Here is a 16268-nt window from a genome sequence, read left to right on the forward strand (position 1 = left end):
TGCCTCGACAGTGAACAACCCTTCTATCGAGGGTCCACCAAAAAGACGGAATAATTCTCCCCCTAAACCACCCAAAGCAATGATCCGCCAGGAAGGGGGGGAGACGCTTTTCTCCAAAAAAACACAGCCCTAACGCCCATCACTTTGGGTGGCAATAACTTGCTTCCCGAAGCACAAGGCTAGCATGCAACACTGAAACACACAACAACCGAAGCTCACCAAAGCCTCCAGACGAAGAACAACGATGAGCCGTTCGCAAAAATGGGAGGAGGCGTTTTTCCCGACGCCTCGCACATTCCTCACCAAATTCCAACAATTTGCAATTCCAAAATTCACGGGAGACGTTTTTCCCGTACACTAAGAAAGGCACCTCGAAGGGTGCACAAAAAAATCGCCCCGCAGGGTGCGCACAGAAAGGCACATCGAAGGATGCAAACAAGAAGCACCTCGAAGAGTGCGCACAGAAAGGCACCTCAAAGGACGCACAACGAAGCGCAGCTAATACAAGAGCTCTCGCGCTCCAAAAACTACACAGAGTCTCGACCCGACCAAAACAAGTACTCCGCGACACTAGCCCCAGGATGAGCGAGGCTGAAAGCCTCCCAACTCAACAACGGCACAACATTGTTTGCTTCCTGCAGTTTGGGAATTTTTACAAACAAGGTTCAAAGTTCTCGAAACAAAACCTAGAAGCTAGTCTCTAAACCTGAGCCCCCGGAGCACCGCTTGCTTCGCGACCTGAAGGAGACGCTCCAGCCCCGGGCGACCGACCATCCTCCGAATGTTGACTAGGCATCGTCTCCTGTGCAATAAAAACCTCACCAAAAGCAAGCGAAACAAAACCCTCAAAAGGCAAGATCTTTCGAAACGAACCTTCCTCAGCAGCAGTGGCTGCAAGAGTTCGAACGGCGACTCTCCCAGAAGGTTCCCAGAAGCGCTCAAAAAATATAATCTTGAGTTCCTGGATCCTGTCCACCTCCTCGGACAGACCCTCGTAGGGGACGTACTGAAAGTCACCTCTGAGTTTGGAGAGATCGACAGCACCGACTCGGAGAAGATTACCCACCAGTCCCTCAAAGGAAATAGACGTCGCGTTGTCACTCGCAATGCCCATCACTTCACCAAGCCCTTCGAACTCCGACGTTAACCAGTCCAGAAGCTGGAAGAAAACTTGGGGACCTTCGGCCGGCTCGGGCAAGGGCAGAGGCTCCGTTCCAAGCGCAGCAAGAGCCTTTTTGTACTCTTGATACACTCCGTCGATCCGATCGGCAACCTCCGCGAACACCCGCTTGAGTTCGCTCACCCTAGAATGAACCGCCTCCAGCTCCGTGATCTTCCCCTTGAGAGCAACCTTCTCGTTCGCGTCGTACTCCACCGTCTTCTGAAGGCTTTCCAGCACCTTCTAGTTGTCCTTTGCCGTCACCTCCAACTTGACGCACCTCCCCTTCAACTGCTTGTTCTCGTCCTTCAGAGCGAGAACCTCCGCCTCAGCCCGCCGCAGTTTGTCTGCCAGACTTAGCTTCTCGGTGGCGCTCTTGACCCGAAGGTTCTCGCAGACAAACTGCTAGATGCAAATGTTATTCGAGAAGTTAAGTACCCAACATGGCTGGCAAACACCGTGCCGGTCAAAAAGAAGAATGGCAAATGGTGCATATGCATCGATTTCACTGACCTCAACAAAGCCTGAGCCGCAACGGCGACCGGCGCACAAAATCCTCCCCAGCTCGCAGCCGCTGCTGCGAGATCGAGCCTGCGTCGCGAGGAATGCCACCACGGCTGCTGTTGGGGATTGGACATTCGGATAGACTCCCGAAGGTCAACCCACCCTCGGAGACGCTCCCTAACTCGTTTGCAGGGCTCTAATGAAGGAAGGCTAGCACACCCGAAGGGCGACCGTCGCTTGCGAGATCGCCCCACACCAGAGAGCCCACCTTCGGATGCGAAGGTGACAGTTGGTCACTCGGAAGCACAGGCTTGGAGATCAGGACCTTTGGGACCAAGGGGAACGCCTTCGGGAACGAAGGTGACGACTGATCGCTCGAAGACGGAACCTTCAGGACCATGACCTCCGAAGGACCCCGAAGCCCGAAGGTTATCTAGCGCCGAGGACAAGCCAGGCGAAGGATTCCGGGACCTTCGTTTTGAAACAGGCATGCATGTAAAACGTGAATACGTGAGAAGGTCGGATTTGTGCACCTCTCACTTTGTAATTTTACCCCGAAACCGGCTGTAAGTGAGCTGTACATGAGTTGGAGGGGGGCAATTTAGGGATATCTGGCCGAGGGCTAGGGATATAAATAACCCCTCCTTTCTACTGTGTAAAGAGTTGAATTTTCTGGTTATTACTGAAAAATTAAGTGTCTACTTTCATTGCTATTTTCATACTGTTCATATTTTCTATTTGAGCATCTAAAAAGTTAATATCCCAACAGCTGCGAAAAATAAACCGGGACGGAGATCGAAGAGGGAGAGAACGACGCCGCAACCGCCGTTGGACACGCGACTAGCCGACGAAAGCAACGGCCGGAGCCGGCGAGGGCAGTGTGGGGAGAGCCGGGGAGGCATCGGGCGACCTAACTAAAGAAAGGTTAGGGCGGCAGTGATCACTGATCAGGATGCTTCCGGGCGCGGTGCGTGCGCGAGGGGTAGTCGTGTCGGAGGCGAGGCCTGATCCGACGACGGCGACGGCTCGCCTTGCGCGAGCGATTCGATCGACATCCGCTTTTTTTTTTTTCTGCTGGTGAAGTACTGTACTTTAGCCCTGCTCGTTCAATCACCACCCGGGCGGGCCCGTGTCGTGATTATTGATTAAGCTAAGGATTTGGGGTTGATCTGGAGAGATCGCTTTGTCTGCCACCTGATCCCGGGCCTACTATATCGCGCGGGGAAGGATTGGAAGAATGTGGAGCGGACGGCGACGGCGGATTTTCAGGGAGGGTTCTGCGTTAGCATCAGCGCGGTGCGACGTTTCTGTTGTGGTTGCAGCGACTTGTACTGCGCGCTGCAGCCAGCCAGCCAGCCTCTCCGGAAGGAGTAGCGTTCCTGTCGTCTCATGCGGGGGATCGGCCGGAAACAGATGGTCAGATTTGAAGCTTGGATTAAACCCTGAACCGGTGCCATGAAATGCAAACATACGTGTGAAATTTGCAGTAACTCGGCAGGAATTGTACAGATACAAATTATTGTCAGGAAAAGGTGACTCTCAACTCCACCGGCGCCATGATCTGGATTCGATCCTAATTTGATCTGACAAACTGAGCCATTTGGGCCAAGGACAGGAGCTTTGCGTTGCGAGACGGGGCGGCTCATTGCAGAGCAGTGTTGCTTCAACAGAAATGGGGCACACAGTGCAGCCACGGGTCACACCAACCAAAGCGAAGCTGATATGATATCCTGGTTGCGGCAGCATCTCGGTCGTGTCGTGTGCGCTCCCCAGGACGCGCGCCAGGCGACCGGACCTGACCCGAACCCCGCAACAGGAACTGGATCGTCGAGATGCTCTGGTGGACTCCACGTGCGGCGGCCGCGTTGGCCACGGAGGGGTGCCGATCCGCCGGGGAGCAGCGGCACGTTGCCTGCACACGAGCGGGACGTCGTCGAGCGTCTCTGCGGCGAGATCGCAGGCGCTTTTGCTTCAGACCCCTCTACTAGCGCAGGCACAGTGTTGTCTGGAGGTGGAGGAGGCACCTTAATTTGCTACGAGTAGTAGGACCCAAAATAAACAACCAGCAGTCCTGCCTCGTCGCCATTGGCACCAAGCAAATTTAGGAACGGATTTGAACTTGGTTTTGTTGTTGGCAGAGTTCGTTATGGCATTCAACGGCGGCCATTGGTGGTGAAGACTGAAGGATGATGGTTGTAGTAGCTATGTGGACTGTCGTGGCTCCGGTGCCATGCCATCGGCCATGGCAAAAGGTTGTCTATGGGACGGCGGTACGCAAACCCACAGAGAAACGTCCTTGTTGCCACGAGAACGAACGGAGGTCGTTGTTTTTGGTTCGGCGTACCAGTAGCGACGTGCACGTGCAGGGTCCTGGTCTCCCGGAATTTTTCGGTTTGTCCTCCAGATCAGTCCTGCAGCAAATGGGAAAAAAAAAACAAATAACACAGGCTGACAGGCATGTAGCCACAATTACAGCACTACATTGCGAAAGCATCTGTAGTCTAGTGGTTAGATTTTATGTAGCATCTGAGGTTCTGGGTTCGATTTTCTATGAGAGCGAATATTTTGGGATTCATTTAGTGGTAGACGATGTTCCCATCGACAGCGAGACGCATGTGGTGACTTCGTCAATCTCGAGGATTTGCCGGCTCAGTTTTCGAAGATACTCATAGAGATAGAGTTTGCGTACGTTGTGAGTGTGTTGGGTGTACCACTACGTTCTGTGAGACAGACGAGCAATTAAATCCATTTGCCGACATTAAGTGCACTTGTCTAGCCTTGATCTACAAACAGTAAATTTGCCGTCTGCCGACGCCAGACGATGTTTGCTGCATTGCATCAGCAGCCAGGGAGAGTACTGCATGAAGCAGGGCGCTGCATTGCGTCAGCAGCAGCCTGAGATGTGCTGTGCAGTAGTGTGCCTATATTTTGTGCCGTCTCTTCTCTCTCTATCTCTATTACTAAAAAGGGACTAAGGCCCTCCACAGTATGCCTTGAGTGATGCCCAAAAAAAAGAGAAGATTTAGACATCACTCCATACACTGTGGCTACTGATGCTAACTTTGAGTGAAGCCAAAAAAAAAAGGAATCGATGCATGTAGATTCACCGGTGCCCAAATCATAAACAACAATAAATTCACTGTAGCACACGGAAGCAGTTGAAAACTGACATTTACTTCTTCCCCATCCAGCCAATGGCTACATTGAACGGTTACAAATTTTACCGTTGGCTCATTCAGGCAAAAGTTCTATATATACAGATACCACATACATGAGCATACAAATCTATTGCTCTCCTCTGGGAAAAAAACTGTTCATCTCCTATTCAGTCATGGAGAACACTTCCTCTTCCTTCTCAAATATGTTGAATTCTGCAATCAGAAGTGGCGAGCCACAAAATCAAATTAGTCAACAGCAATACCATTTCCCTCCAACCCAATACCCCATGAACTATCCACCACCACAATTCCCTCCCAATTTCAACCCTCAGTATTCACACATGTTCAATCCATATGGAGGTCAAGCAAGCTACCCACAACCACAATTCCCATTCGCCCAAGGAAGCTTTCAGGTTGCTTACCAGGGCATGAGGCAACAACAACAGGGAGGCGGAGAAGCAACACCAGTTGGATCCACCACCTTCTTCCAAGGTAGTGATTCACGAGCTGACGAGAGCAGCCCTGTTGGTTCAGCTTCTCCGGTGTCCCAAGAGCAGCTTCGCCAGGAAGATCCTGTTGACACAGCAGAGTGGAGTGAGAGGAGTAAGAGCAGCCCTGAAGAAGGCCAAAAGAAAGAAGGGCGTGTGTGTTGGGGAGAGGAGGAAAACCTTAGGTTAGTGAGTGCTTGGTTAAAGTGTTCCAATGATCCAATTCAAGGAGTTGATAGAAGGGGAGATAGGTACTGGAAAGATGAGTACAATTTGCATGCACCCAAGGAGCAAAGAAGAACAGCTGCTAAGTTGAAAAACCATTGGAACAAGACTATACCTCTTATTACCAAGTTCAATGGATGTTACGACAAGGCAAGGAGAGATCATGCTAGTGGTGAATCTGATGACCAAGTCATGAACAGAGCTCGTGAAGAGTACAAAAGGGTTGTTAACAAAAAGAGACCTTTTGCATTAGAGTATTGGTGGAGAGCAGTGAAGGATCAACCCAAGTGGAGTAAAGCTTACCCAGATGAAGAAATGATGAACAAGAGAAGTAGGCTGAATGCATCAGGAGCTTATTCTTCTTCTAATCAAGACAGCGAAGATGCAGATCCTGCAGCCAGGTGTTGACCACCAGGGCGAAATAGAGCCAAAGCTCAACAAAAAGGAAAGGGCAAGTCAGTACATTCAGAAGACACTATTTCAAATGAAAATGTGAGCTTGTTCAATCAACTTCAGTTAAGAAAAGCTATTGCTGCTGAAAAAATGGCTGAAGCAACCCTTGCCAAAGCACAAGCTGCACAAGCCAAAGCTGAAGCTGATAATAAAATGGCAGATACTGAGAAGGGAAAGACAAAGCTACAGATGATGGATAAGTACATGGAATTGTTATATAAAGACACTACAGGCTATGATGAAGTTACCAGGGCAAGACATGAAGACATGCTGGCTTACTTAGCTACTCAGTTGTTTAGTTGAAATGATCTCTTTTTTCTTTGACTAGTTCAATTAGTTAATTCATGGGTTTGCTAGAGCTCTGCAGATAGAAGAAGATATTCGGAATCGAGATATGCATCGTCGCCTCAAAGCGGACTTGGTTGAGCATATATTTCAGCATTTTGGAGGTGGTCAAGCATAGAATTATTTAATTTCTCAATAATATGTGTGGACTGTTAATGTGTGCTCTCTATTATTATTGTCGGGCATGTCGTGTTGAAATGTACCACTCTAGTTTTTTACATCATATTATTAATCTCAAGCATGTCGTGTTGTGTTCTATCAAGACTTCAACTAGTCAAGTATTTCATATGGTTTGCTGTGCTTTGCTCTATTCATCTTGTGCTATTTCTCGGTATCCTACAAATCAAAAGTATCTATACATCACAAAGAACAGAGTACGTACCTGCCTTAGCTTGAACCTTGGTTGGAATCACGATGATGCAGTCCACCAATCATCCTCGATGCCTGCTGGACGTGCGGCCGGCGAAAGCAAGCACAGGAGGGGTTCTTCGCGTGGCCGACGTCGCCATCCATCTCCGGCGCAGCCGCCTGCTCGAGGGCGCCGTCGTTCTTCGTGGGCCTGCCTGATTGATGGCGCCGTCCTTCTCCGCGCGTCTACATGCTCGACGGAGGCGCCGTCCCTCGGCGCGGCCGCCTTCTCGACAGCAACGCCGTTATCGATGCGGCCCCCTGCTCGACGGAGGCGCCGTCCTTCTCGGCGCGGCCGCCTGCTCGACGGCGACGCCATCCTTCTCGGTGCGGCCGCCTGCTCGCCGGGGCCGCCGTTCTCCGCGGGATGCCTGCTCTACTTCTTCTATCCTTCCGATTCCACCAGATCCAAGCAAATGAACTGGTGCTGAAGCAAAATCTCTAGGAGGGAACTCGGATTATTTGCGGGATCATGAGATCGAGCGAGCGCTCCGCGCTGGGGAACATCGAAGACGAAGACGGGGGAGCGAGGAAGGAAAGAGGAAATTTTTGTGCCGCGCGAAGGAAACAGAATCGCAGATTTTTTTGCTTCCTGTGGGCCCCAGCTGATAGCTAGCATCACTCCTACCTTTTGCGCACGCTGCGGCTCTACACAGCGATGCCTGTTTTTCTCTGTGTGGGTCCCACTATTTTGTAGGCATCACTCTCCCATTATGGCCGGCCTAACTTTAGTTTAGTTAAGTCTCCGACGGTCGTCCGTTTGAACTCACCTGCGATCCCTGTCCTCCGATTCAATCTCGCCCGCCCGCTCCATTCCGCCCGAATCTCGCCCGCCCGCCCTCCTCCCGCACGCCAGCTCTCCCACACAGGGTTCCTCTAACCGGTGGGAACCGGTCCGGTTCCGATTTGAGCCGATACCAAACCAGTCCAAATTCAAAATTTAAATTTAAATTCAAAAAATGAAAAATTTCTAAAAATACTTCAAGGTGCGACGAATTTAATGGTGTCAAATTTTCTCAAAAATTTGTTCATTTAGTATAGTTTGCGGGGATTTGAAGTTAAACAAAAAAACGTGCATACAAAAATATACGAATACAATATAAAAATAGTACAAAAGAGGGTTAGAGGGTTCATTTAGACTAAAATATGTTATACAAATATTTATTTAGTATATTTTGCGGGCATTTGAATTTAAACCAAAAAAAAATTGAATTTGACCGGTTACCAGTCAAACCGGCCGGTAAACCGGTTAAACCGGCCGATAAACCGGTCTAACCGGCCGGTATACCGGTACGAACTGATTGAACGGCGTCATTTGAATTTAAATTTGAGTTTGACCGGTATAAATTGGTTACCGGTCTGACCGGTCTGTTAAACCGGAACCGGAGACCAGCGGTTACCGGAAACCGGTCGGGAATAAAAACCCTCCTCCCACACGCAGCGCCCCCCGCACGCCGCTGCAGTCCGCGCCCGATCCTGTCCTCCTCCGATCCGATCTCGCCCGCCCGCCGCGCTCCCCGCACGCCGCCGCCGCGCTCCCCGCACGCCGCCGCCGCCGCGCTCCCCACACGCCCGCCGCCGCCGCCGCAGTCCGCTCCCGATCCCTGTCCTCCTCCGATCCAATCTCGCCCGCACGCCGCGCCCCCCGCATGCCGCCGCCGCCGTCCGCGCCCGCCCTCGCAATCGCCAACCCCCGCGCCCCGCCCTTCCCCTCGCCGCCTCGCGCCGCCGCAGCGCTCGCCCTCACATCCGCTCGCCAATCGCTTCCTCAGCTCCTCGCTCTCGCCCAGCGGACGCCGCTCGTCGCCATCCTCGCCGCGTCCGACTCCGGCCTCCCCGACGAGTGCGGATCACCGGCTTTCTGCTGCTGCACCGTCGACACATTGTGCCCTCGCGCCGCCGGGCGGAACGACAGGCGCGGAGGCTTCTCCTCCCTGCGGCAGCAACACTGGTCGCGTTCCACCAACAACGACAACAGCCGCATCCATTCCCCGGTTGCAGCATTTGGACTTCTCCGCAAGCAAGTTCGGCTCCGTGCAGGCCTTGAGGTAATCACTTGCAATCTTCGTTCATTCCATTCGACCAATCCGCAATTTATAATCCAATTCACATCGATCGACATAGGATTGAATGACCATGTGAATAGTTTTCCCTTTCCGATCTCTCGTGGTGTCGTGAATAAAAATATATTTTATGAAAATTGCTGGCTCTGGCTGGAATCCCAATAGTTGCTTCACTTTGCAGCCGCTTCTGTGGCTCTCTTCTTTTCTAAGTGTGCTTTTGTTCCATTGTCACATTTGGGTGGAATTTGGTACAGATTGTCACATTTGGGTGGAATTTGGTCCAGATTACCGAGGTTACTTCCTTACGGTCCTTTACCATTGTGTAAACAACAGACTATTTCTTCATCAACTGACAGCTAATACATGTTCTTCACTATTTTAGATATCCCTTTTCCTGCCCCTGTAATAGGAGCATGATGATCATTCTTCATATGGATAGAGGACCTATATACACTAAAATTGGGTCAGATTGTTCTATTTCCTTGAACAAAATGAACAGATGTCGTGATTGGAAAAATCAGTGCTAGGAACTGAATGGCAGCTAATTTGGCCAACTGATGGTTGTGCCATGGTGCTCCCATTTGCAGGTATCCTTCCTCCATCTGGACTTTGATTAATTTCATTTCTTTTTCATGACCATGAACTATTTACTCCTGTCGTGCTTCAGTACATACTACATAGTTGCACATGCTGCATCTGGGTGCCTTCAGTACATACTAAGTAGTTAATAATGCAGGTGCTACTTGGACACAATTGAAATTTCTATTTTCTTAGAATGTTTCTCTTCTAAAAAGATTTTGTTCCGGAACATTATTAGATCACGAGCAGAGATAGCAGAGTTGAAATATGCTAGCTGCTCAAGACAGGAAGTATGCTAGCTTAGTCGGCATGATGTAGCTTAGATTTATATCTCTTCGGCTATTGAAGATTATTTTATACTATAGTAATGCATTACTGTAGAACCTCAAATATTCTAGACCTTATTGAAACACAAGTATCTCTTTGGCAATCTCATTCTCAGTTATCTTTCTCCATGGTGTGGCTGGCATGTACAATATTTGCTCCTGCTATGTTAGTTCTGATATTTACCCAATTGACAAACAATTTTGCAGCAATCCGTCGTGTGTTTTGTCCTGCCCAAAAAGTTGTGGGGACATTTCCATCTTCATGTTGCTGAGAGAGACATACTTCGTAACACCGTCAAGATAGATACTTGGCAAGAAGCTTTTGGTGGTGCACATGCAAGATATTGACAATACTTTGCATCATACCTGAAGCTCTTGGTATTATTCTGTACATATCAAACATATTGTATTATTTTATTCATCTCAAATTTTTAGAAGCTCATTTTAGCAATGGCTATTGTCTTCTATGTCTCTACAAGGCAGTTGCATAAATATGTGACATTTCATCAATTACTTAATTTTGTTCGAGTCCCAGTTAGCCTTAAAATAGCATGTAGCTAAGATCAACGTCGTGCTATAAAAACTTTTACCACTAGAGTTGAATTTTGTAGAAGTTTTTACAAAGTTGAATTGTTTTCATACCTGGATTAATATAATTATATGTGACAACTGAACTTATAAAGACTTCCTTGTAGATTTATTTAGACATTTCCTTGTAGAAACAAACATGTGATAAATTCGATCCTATCTTTTTTCCTAGAGTAAAGAGAAAATGATAAGGTGACTACTTTTATATCAAGGTTTGTTTGTTGAGCTGTTCATTTTATGTTACTGACAATTGTAATAATTTGAACCGACAATTTTGATGTTGTCACTGATGCATGACAAATCTCATGTTTGAATTGATCCAGACATCTGAAAAAGTGCTATTATGTTGGTATTCTGATTCAGTATTGCGCAATATATAGCTATCATGCTTATCTGGCCCTGAGAACAAGTAATGGAGATGATTATTAATGTTTGGTTGCAGCATCATGGATTCATGGTGAACAGCGTGAGATGGGGGGATACTTTTTAATGATCTTAATGACTATGATCAGAAAGCTCTCCTTCTGTTTGCTGCAGGTATCAGACCATCATCTCTTGTCGTCTTTTTATTTAAAGTGGATCTTGATATAAATTCACCATATATGTAGTCTGCTTGATGCCTACGCATATGCAGAATCATTCAGTGCATGAACTGAAAGATCAGGTGTATGGGTTGCATCTCGCTTGCATTTCCTTTCCAATTATGTTTTGGTTTTTACAAATCTTTCTCTCTATTTGATTGATTACTATCTTGAGAAGAATAGCAACTGTTCTTGGATGGTTGTGCAGGTCTGATTGTCTCCTTCTCACACAGTGCAGCTTCCCTGTTATGATGCAGTGGCAGCTCGGTAGCAGCACAGAGCTCACATGGCGTTTATAAAAACTGAGGTTTGCTTCCACAACATTTAATACTGGATGCAATTTGGATAAGTGATTCACTCTTCCCAAATTCCCATGTGTTCATTCCCTTTGGCCAGGAGCAATCATGCATGAAGTTGCAATGATATGAATAAAATATTTTTAGGTGTGAAAAGCAGCCTTCTATATTTTAGTTTGGTAGTGATTTTCTAGATGTATGTTTTGCTCTCCCAAACGTTTCCGCTAACTAAAAAATTAGCGTAGTATAAATTCCATGCATTCTTTTCTGTAAGCTGAAAGTTCAGTATTTCTATTTCTTTAGGTGCTATTTGTACTCCTCCATGGTGTATCTGAGCAGCTATTTTTCAATTTAGGTCACATTGTTCCTGGTCCAATTGATGGTTGTAAGGCTAGACAATAAGGCTTTCGTTGTCTAAGAGAGCAGTTCCTAGCTTCAGAATTCAGCGTGCTTTTTTCTTCCAGTATGGCTTTTTGCACAGTATGACTTCCAGTCATGTGCTGTTTTGTCTTGCTAGGGGTTGTATATCTTATAGACGCTATTGAGATGGAGTTGCTTAAGCTGCACTCTCGAAAGGATGTATACTGTATTACTGTTTATTATACATTTGGTTGTTATGATTTATGGATACACGAGATTTGATTAAATATTTCCAGATTGAGATAAAACTGTGCAAGTTGGGGCATGCCATGTTGAAAATATTGATAGTTTTAGTTTATCATGGTGAAATCCTAACTGTTCTCCACAATGTTATGTCGATATTGGATTACATATTTATCAAATGACTTAAGCAAGCTTGGAACATTGTATTCTATATAAATAGTAGTATTAGGAGTATGAATTTTTTAACTCCCGTAGCAACGTACGGGCATACACCTAGTCAGGAAAAAAACTAAGAAAAAGAAAGAAAGATGCACAAGAGAAAGGCCCACAAAGCTCCCTTGCTCAAACTTTGGGCCCATAGGCCCCCAGTTTGGCCCATGCAAGGACCAATTGCGTCTCTCTCTCTCTCTCTCTCGAACTGGGCGGCTCTGCTGGAACCGGAGTGTCAGACTGGAATTCCGTCAGACTGGGGCGTTGAACTGAACAGCAGGAGCCGCCGCCGGAAAAATCCGCCGCGCCGGCGAATGGCCTCCGACTCCTCCCCGCCGGCGGAGGAGGCGTCGGCGCAGGCTCCTGGAGATAAGCTGGCGGTGTTCTGGCACGAGGGCATGCTGGCCCACGACGCCGGCCGCGGCGTCTTCGACTCGGGTCGCGACCCGGGCTTCCTGGACGTGCTCGACCAGCACCCGGAGAACGCCGACCGCGTCCGCAACATGGTCTCCATCCTCCGCCGCGGGCCCGTCGCGCCCTTCCTCTCCTGGCACTCCGGCCTCCCCGCCCACGCCTCCGAGCTCCTCTCCTTCCACTCCCCAGGTCAATCCCCGAATCCCCTCACAGGCCTTCTTGTAATCGATTCCACCGCATTATCGAATCATGATTGAATTAATCGCTAAGCACCATGGTATATTCTCTGAAATCTTGTTGCGGTTGGCAGAATACATAGAGGAGCTCGTGCAGTTGAACGCCACCGGAGCCAAGAAGCTCTGCGAGGGCACGTTCCTGAACCCCGGCTCCTGGGGCGCTGCGCTTCTGGCGGCCGGAACCACGCTCTCCGCGGCGAAGCACATACTTGACGGGCGCGGGAACCTGGCCTACGCGCTGGTCCGCCCCCCTGGCCATCACGCGCAGCCCGGCCGTGCAGACGGCTACTGCTTTCTGAACAATGCCGGGCTTGCCGTGCACCTGGCTCTGGATAGCGGGCGCCCAAAGGTTGCGGTCGTTGATATTGATGTGCACTATGGGAATGGTACAGCGGAGGGATTCTACCGCACGGACAACGTTCTGACGATTTCGCTGCACATGAGGCATGGGTCATGGGGTCCATCGCATCCGCAGAGTGGCTCCGTCGATGAGATTGGTGAAGGCAAGGGGCTTGGGTACAATCTCAATATACCTTTGCCGAATGGAAGCGGAGATGCTGGGTATGAATATGCGATGAACGAGTTGGTTGTTCCAGCTATTGATAAGTTTCAGCCTCAATTTTTGGTTTTTGTGGTTGGTCAAGATTCTAGTGCGGTAAGTTAAGTTCAGATTTGTGTTTTCCTTACTACATTACATGTTGCATCCATTAATCTTGTTACAATTCCATCTATATGTGTAGCCTATCCATTACAATAGTAGTCAATTTTGTTAAGTAAAAATTATGTTAGCAACTAGTGGATATCAGGATATGGTTGTGGTTGACAAATAATGGCAACAGGTTTATGATAAAGAGGAACAGCTATCTTCGTGCCAACTTGTGCTTATTGTTGTGATGCTGAATGTACATACAGGAAATATATCTGGGCATAACATTCTCCTATATGTGCATTTGGTGATTTTTTAGGCGCTGCCGTTATATCATCAAGGAAATTTGAATGACATTAAAAAAACCCTGCAGTCTATTTGATAGGCTGAAATAAATTTGGCTAGGTGCTCTTCCCCTTTATATTATAGAGAACATTGCTGCTTCATTTACTGTGTGGCAAATTTTACTGAAGTTGTTCATATGAGCTCCACTGCTACACCTCTTCTATTTGTCTCCTCCATTTGAACTCTAACATTAGCAAGAACTCCCCAAATTGCTCTGGAGGCATTAGACAATGACAAATCAAGTGCACGTGTGCATCGTTATGACTTATGACATTCACAGGCCCGAAGATGAGACGCGTGTTCCATTCTGTTGTATAAAGATTCTTATGGGGTTAATTTTATTACACAGGCCCTAAGATGGTGGGTGTCCCCCTATTCGTTATATGCGAGATTCTTGTAGGGCGGATTTCACAGGGAAAAAATAATCGTGTATTTATGTGGTAAAATGCTGTGAGTTAGTTGTGTATGGTTAATCTGAACCAAGTCAAACTCTTGGTTTAAAGATTACTACATAAATCCAGCTCTCAATTTTGATATGCTATTCTCGCAATTTTTTCAGATAGATTCTGGATTCGGAAAAGTTTGCTTTAATCTTTTTCCTAGTCCTAGTTATGTAATGAATTTCTTAAGTCAGATGTTGCTGGTTGCCCTGTTGGATGAGACCTAATTTTACACTTCACCCTTGTTTTGTTTATTAGAATATTATGCAATGCATCAGTGGTTATAATTGCACGAATTCTTAGAAATGAGGTTTTTTATATGGTATGATGGTGCTTTTTTAGCAACTTTCATTTTAACTCTATGATACTAAACTACTACCTATTTATTTGACTATTTTGTGCAGTTTGATCCCAATGGAAGGCAGTGCTTGACCATGGAAGGCTATAGGAAAATTGGGCAAATAATGAGGGGCGTGGCTAATCGGCATAGCAATGGGCAGATATTGATTGTCCAGGAAGGGGGTTACCACATCACTTACTCAGCATATTGTCTGCACGCAACACTGGAAGGTGTTCTGGATCTGGAAGCCCCACTGTTGGATGACCCGATCGCTTACTATCCAGAGGATGAGAGATATACTATGAAAATCGTTGACATGATCAAGAATTCCTGGAAAGAATGCGTCCCTTTCCTGAAGGACATCTAGCAAGCACGTTTTAGTCGCCCTCAATTTCAAATCATTTACGCTCCAAGTTCATTCTATTGGACCTGGAATGATATTGCACATTTATAGGCTTTCTATTTAAGAACCCCTGATTCCGATGCAGTGTTGTACACCATGGCCTGCAAAGTTCAGTATTGTTTGCTGCTGCTGTTCAGTTTCAGAACATCAGGATCTCGCTAGCCTGTTCATAGGCAGCCAATCATTTCCCAGGAAGCTCTTGTGGTGGCGGTAGAAGGCATGCGGTGCTTGAGACTGACAGTGGGCCGTGCCGCCATGGTACCAGTGGCCCAATCTTGATTGTGATTGGCTAGTCCAAGTAAAAGGTACCGCTCCTGCTCGCTACCAGAAATCCAGAATCGGAATGTGCTTTTCAATCTGGCTGAGCTGATGGTCCAAATCGCCGCATGCCATGGCCAATCGTATCTGTTATTCTGTTCCAAGGAAGAGCTGAACCTTGGTGTCAAAAGAACCGGATCCTTTCTGGAAACGACGGGCAGGAAGGAACGGACCTCCTTATTTGGCTGGTGGCCGACGTCTTTGCTCGCCGCATCGCATCAGGTTCCACCTGGACTGCATATGCTTCGCTTTCCCTTTTTACGTCGGTTAGGTTTTGCAGCAATCATATGCCGGAGTCAATCTCAGGTAGTCAGTCTATCATCAGTCCCAGTGTTTTCAGTGATTTTTATGTGGTGACCCTTATTGGATGTGGAGCATAGCTGCTCTTCTTTTGGAGGAATTACACGACCTTTTTTTTTTGTTGCTTCGACTTCGAGACCAGGTGAGAATCATTTGAGTCTTTGAGATGGCAGCGCAATCCGGGGCACGTCGGTTTCGCTGAACCGCTGCTTTGTGCTGTTCGTGCACGTGCACTCCCGCATTGGTATCTGGCGGCGTGCTCCTCGGCTGCCCGTGCCGCCGTGAAACGGAACGCGTTTTCGCCGCGGCTCCTGCCAGCCGACAGCGCTTGTGCTGCCGACCCGACCGGCGAGCCAGCGACCATCAATCAGGGCTGCTTGTTGGCTGTTGCTCAGGGGCCGTTTAGTTCCCAAAATGAAATTTTTTGGATATCAAATCGACTGTTTGACTAGATGTCGGGAGGGTTTTTTGAACACTAATTAAAAAACTAATTTCAGAACTCAAATGTCAAATCGACTGTTTGACCAAATGTCGGGAGGGTTTTTCGGACACTAATTAAAAAACTAATTTCAGAACTCATATGGAAACCGCGAGACGAATCTTTTGAGACCTTTGACCGCATCATTAGTACATATGGGTTACTGTAGCACTTATGGCTATTCATGCACTAATTAGGCTCAAAAGATTCGTCTCTCCGTGTACATTCAAACTGTATAATTGGTTTTATTTTTAACTACATTTAATAATCTATTCATGTGTCTAAAGGGAAGGTAAAAAATTTTAGGTGAAAATTTTTGGTAACTAAACGGCCTCTCAGTTCCACAGCCCTCCCTAGTTCGG

The 16268-nt window shown here is 47.6% G+C and overlaps 2 protein-coding genes across 17 annotated transcripts; both read left to right on the top strand.

The window, feature by feature from the left end:
- Positions 1–5249: 5249 nt before the first annotated feature.
- Positions 5250–5942, top strand: LOC120700746 (glutathione S-transferase T3-like). The gene is made up of 2 exons (XM_039984982.1): positions 5250–5424; positions 5539–5942. The coding sequence occupies exons 1-2, from the start codon at positions 5250–5252 to the stop codon at positions 5940–5942; spliced, it is 579 nt and encodes a 192-aa protein (XP_039840916.1).
- A 2264-nt stretch (positions 5943–8206) lies between these two features.
- On the top strand, positions 8207–15528 carry LOC120698543 (histone deacetylase 8-like). Of its 16 annotated transcripts, XM_039982204.1 has the most exons (9): positions 8313–8788; positions 9058–9096; positions 9186–9390; positions 9916–10086; positions 10739–10833; positions 11086–11184; positions 11529–12589; positions 12711–13291; positions 14472–15528. In XM_039982204.1, the coding sequence occupies exons 7-9, from the start codon at positions 12085–12087 to the stop codon at positions 14772–14774; spliced, it is 1389 nt and encodes a 462-aa protein (XP_039838138.1). In that variant the 5' UTR covers positions 8313–8788; positions 9058–9096; positions 9186–9390; positions 9916–10086; positions 10739–10833; positions 11086–11184; positions 11529–12084; the 3' UTR covers positions 14775–15528. The 16 variants fall into 16 exon arrangements, with proteins under 16 accessions (XP_039838136.1, XP_039838138.1, XP_039838137.1 ...); XM_039982202.1 differs by lacking the exon at positions 9058–9096 and having other exon boundaries at positions 8207–8788; XM_039982203.1 differs by adding an exon at positions 11274–11320 and having other exon boundaries at positions 8313–9390.
- Positions 15529–16268: the final 740 nt, after the last annotated feature.

Source organism: Panicum virgatum, chromosome 3K (assembly GCF_016808335.1).
Source record: "Panicum virgatum strain AP13 chromosome 3K, P.virgatum_v5, whole genome shotgun sequence".
NCBI classification, from domain to species: Eukaryota; Viridiplantae; Streptophyta; class Magnoliopsida; order Poales; family Poaceae; genus Panicum; species Panicum virgatum.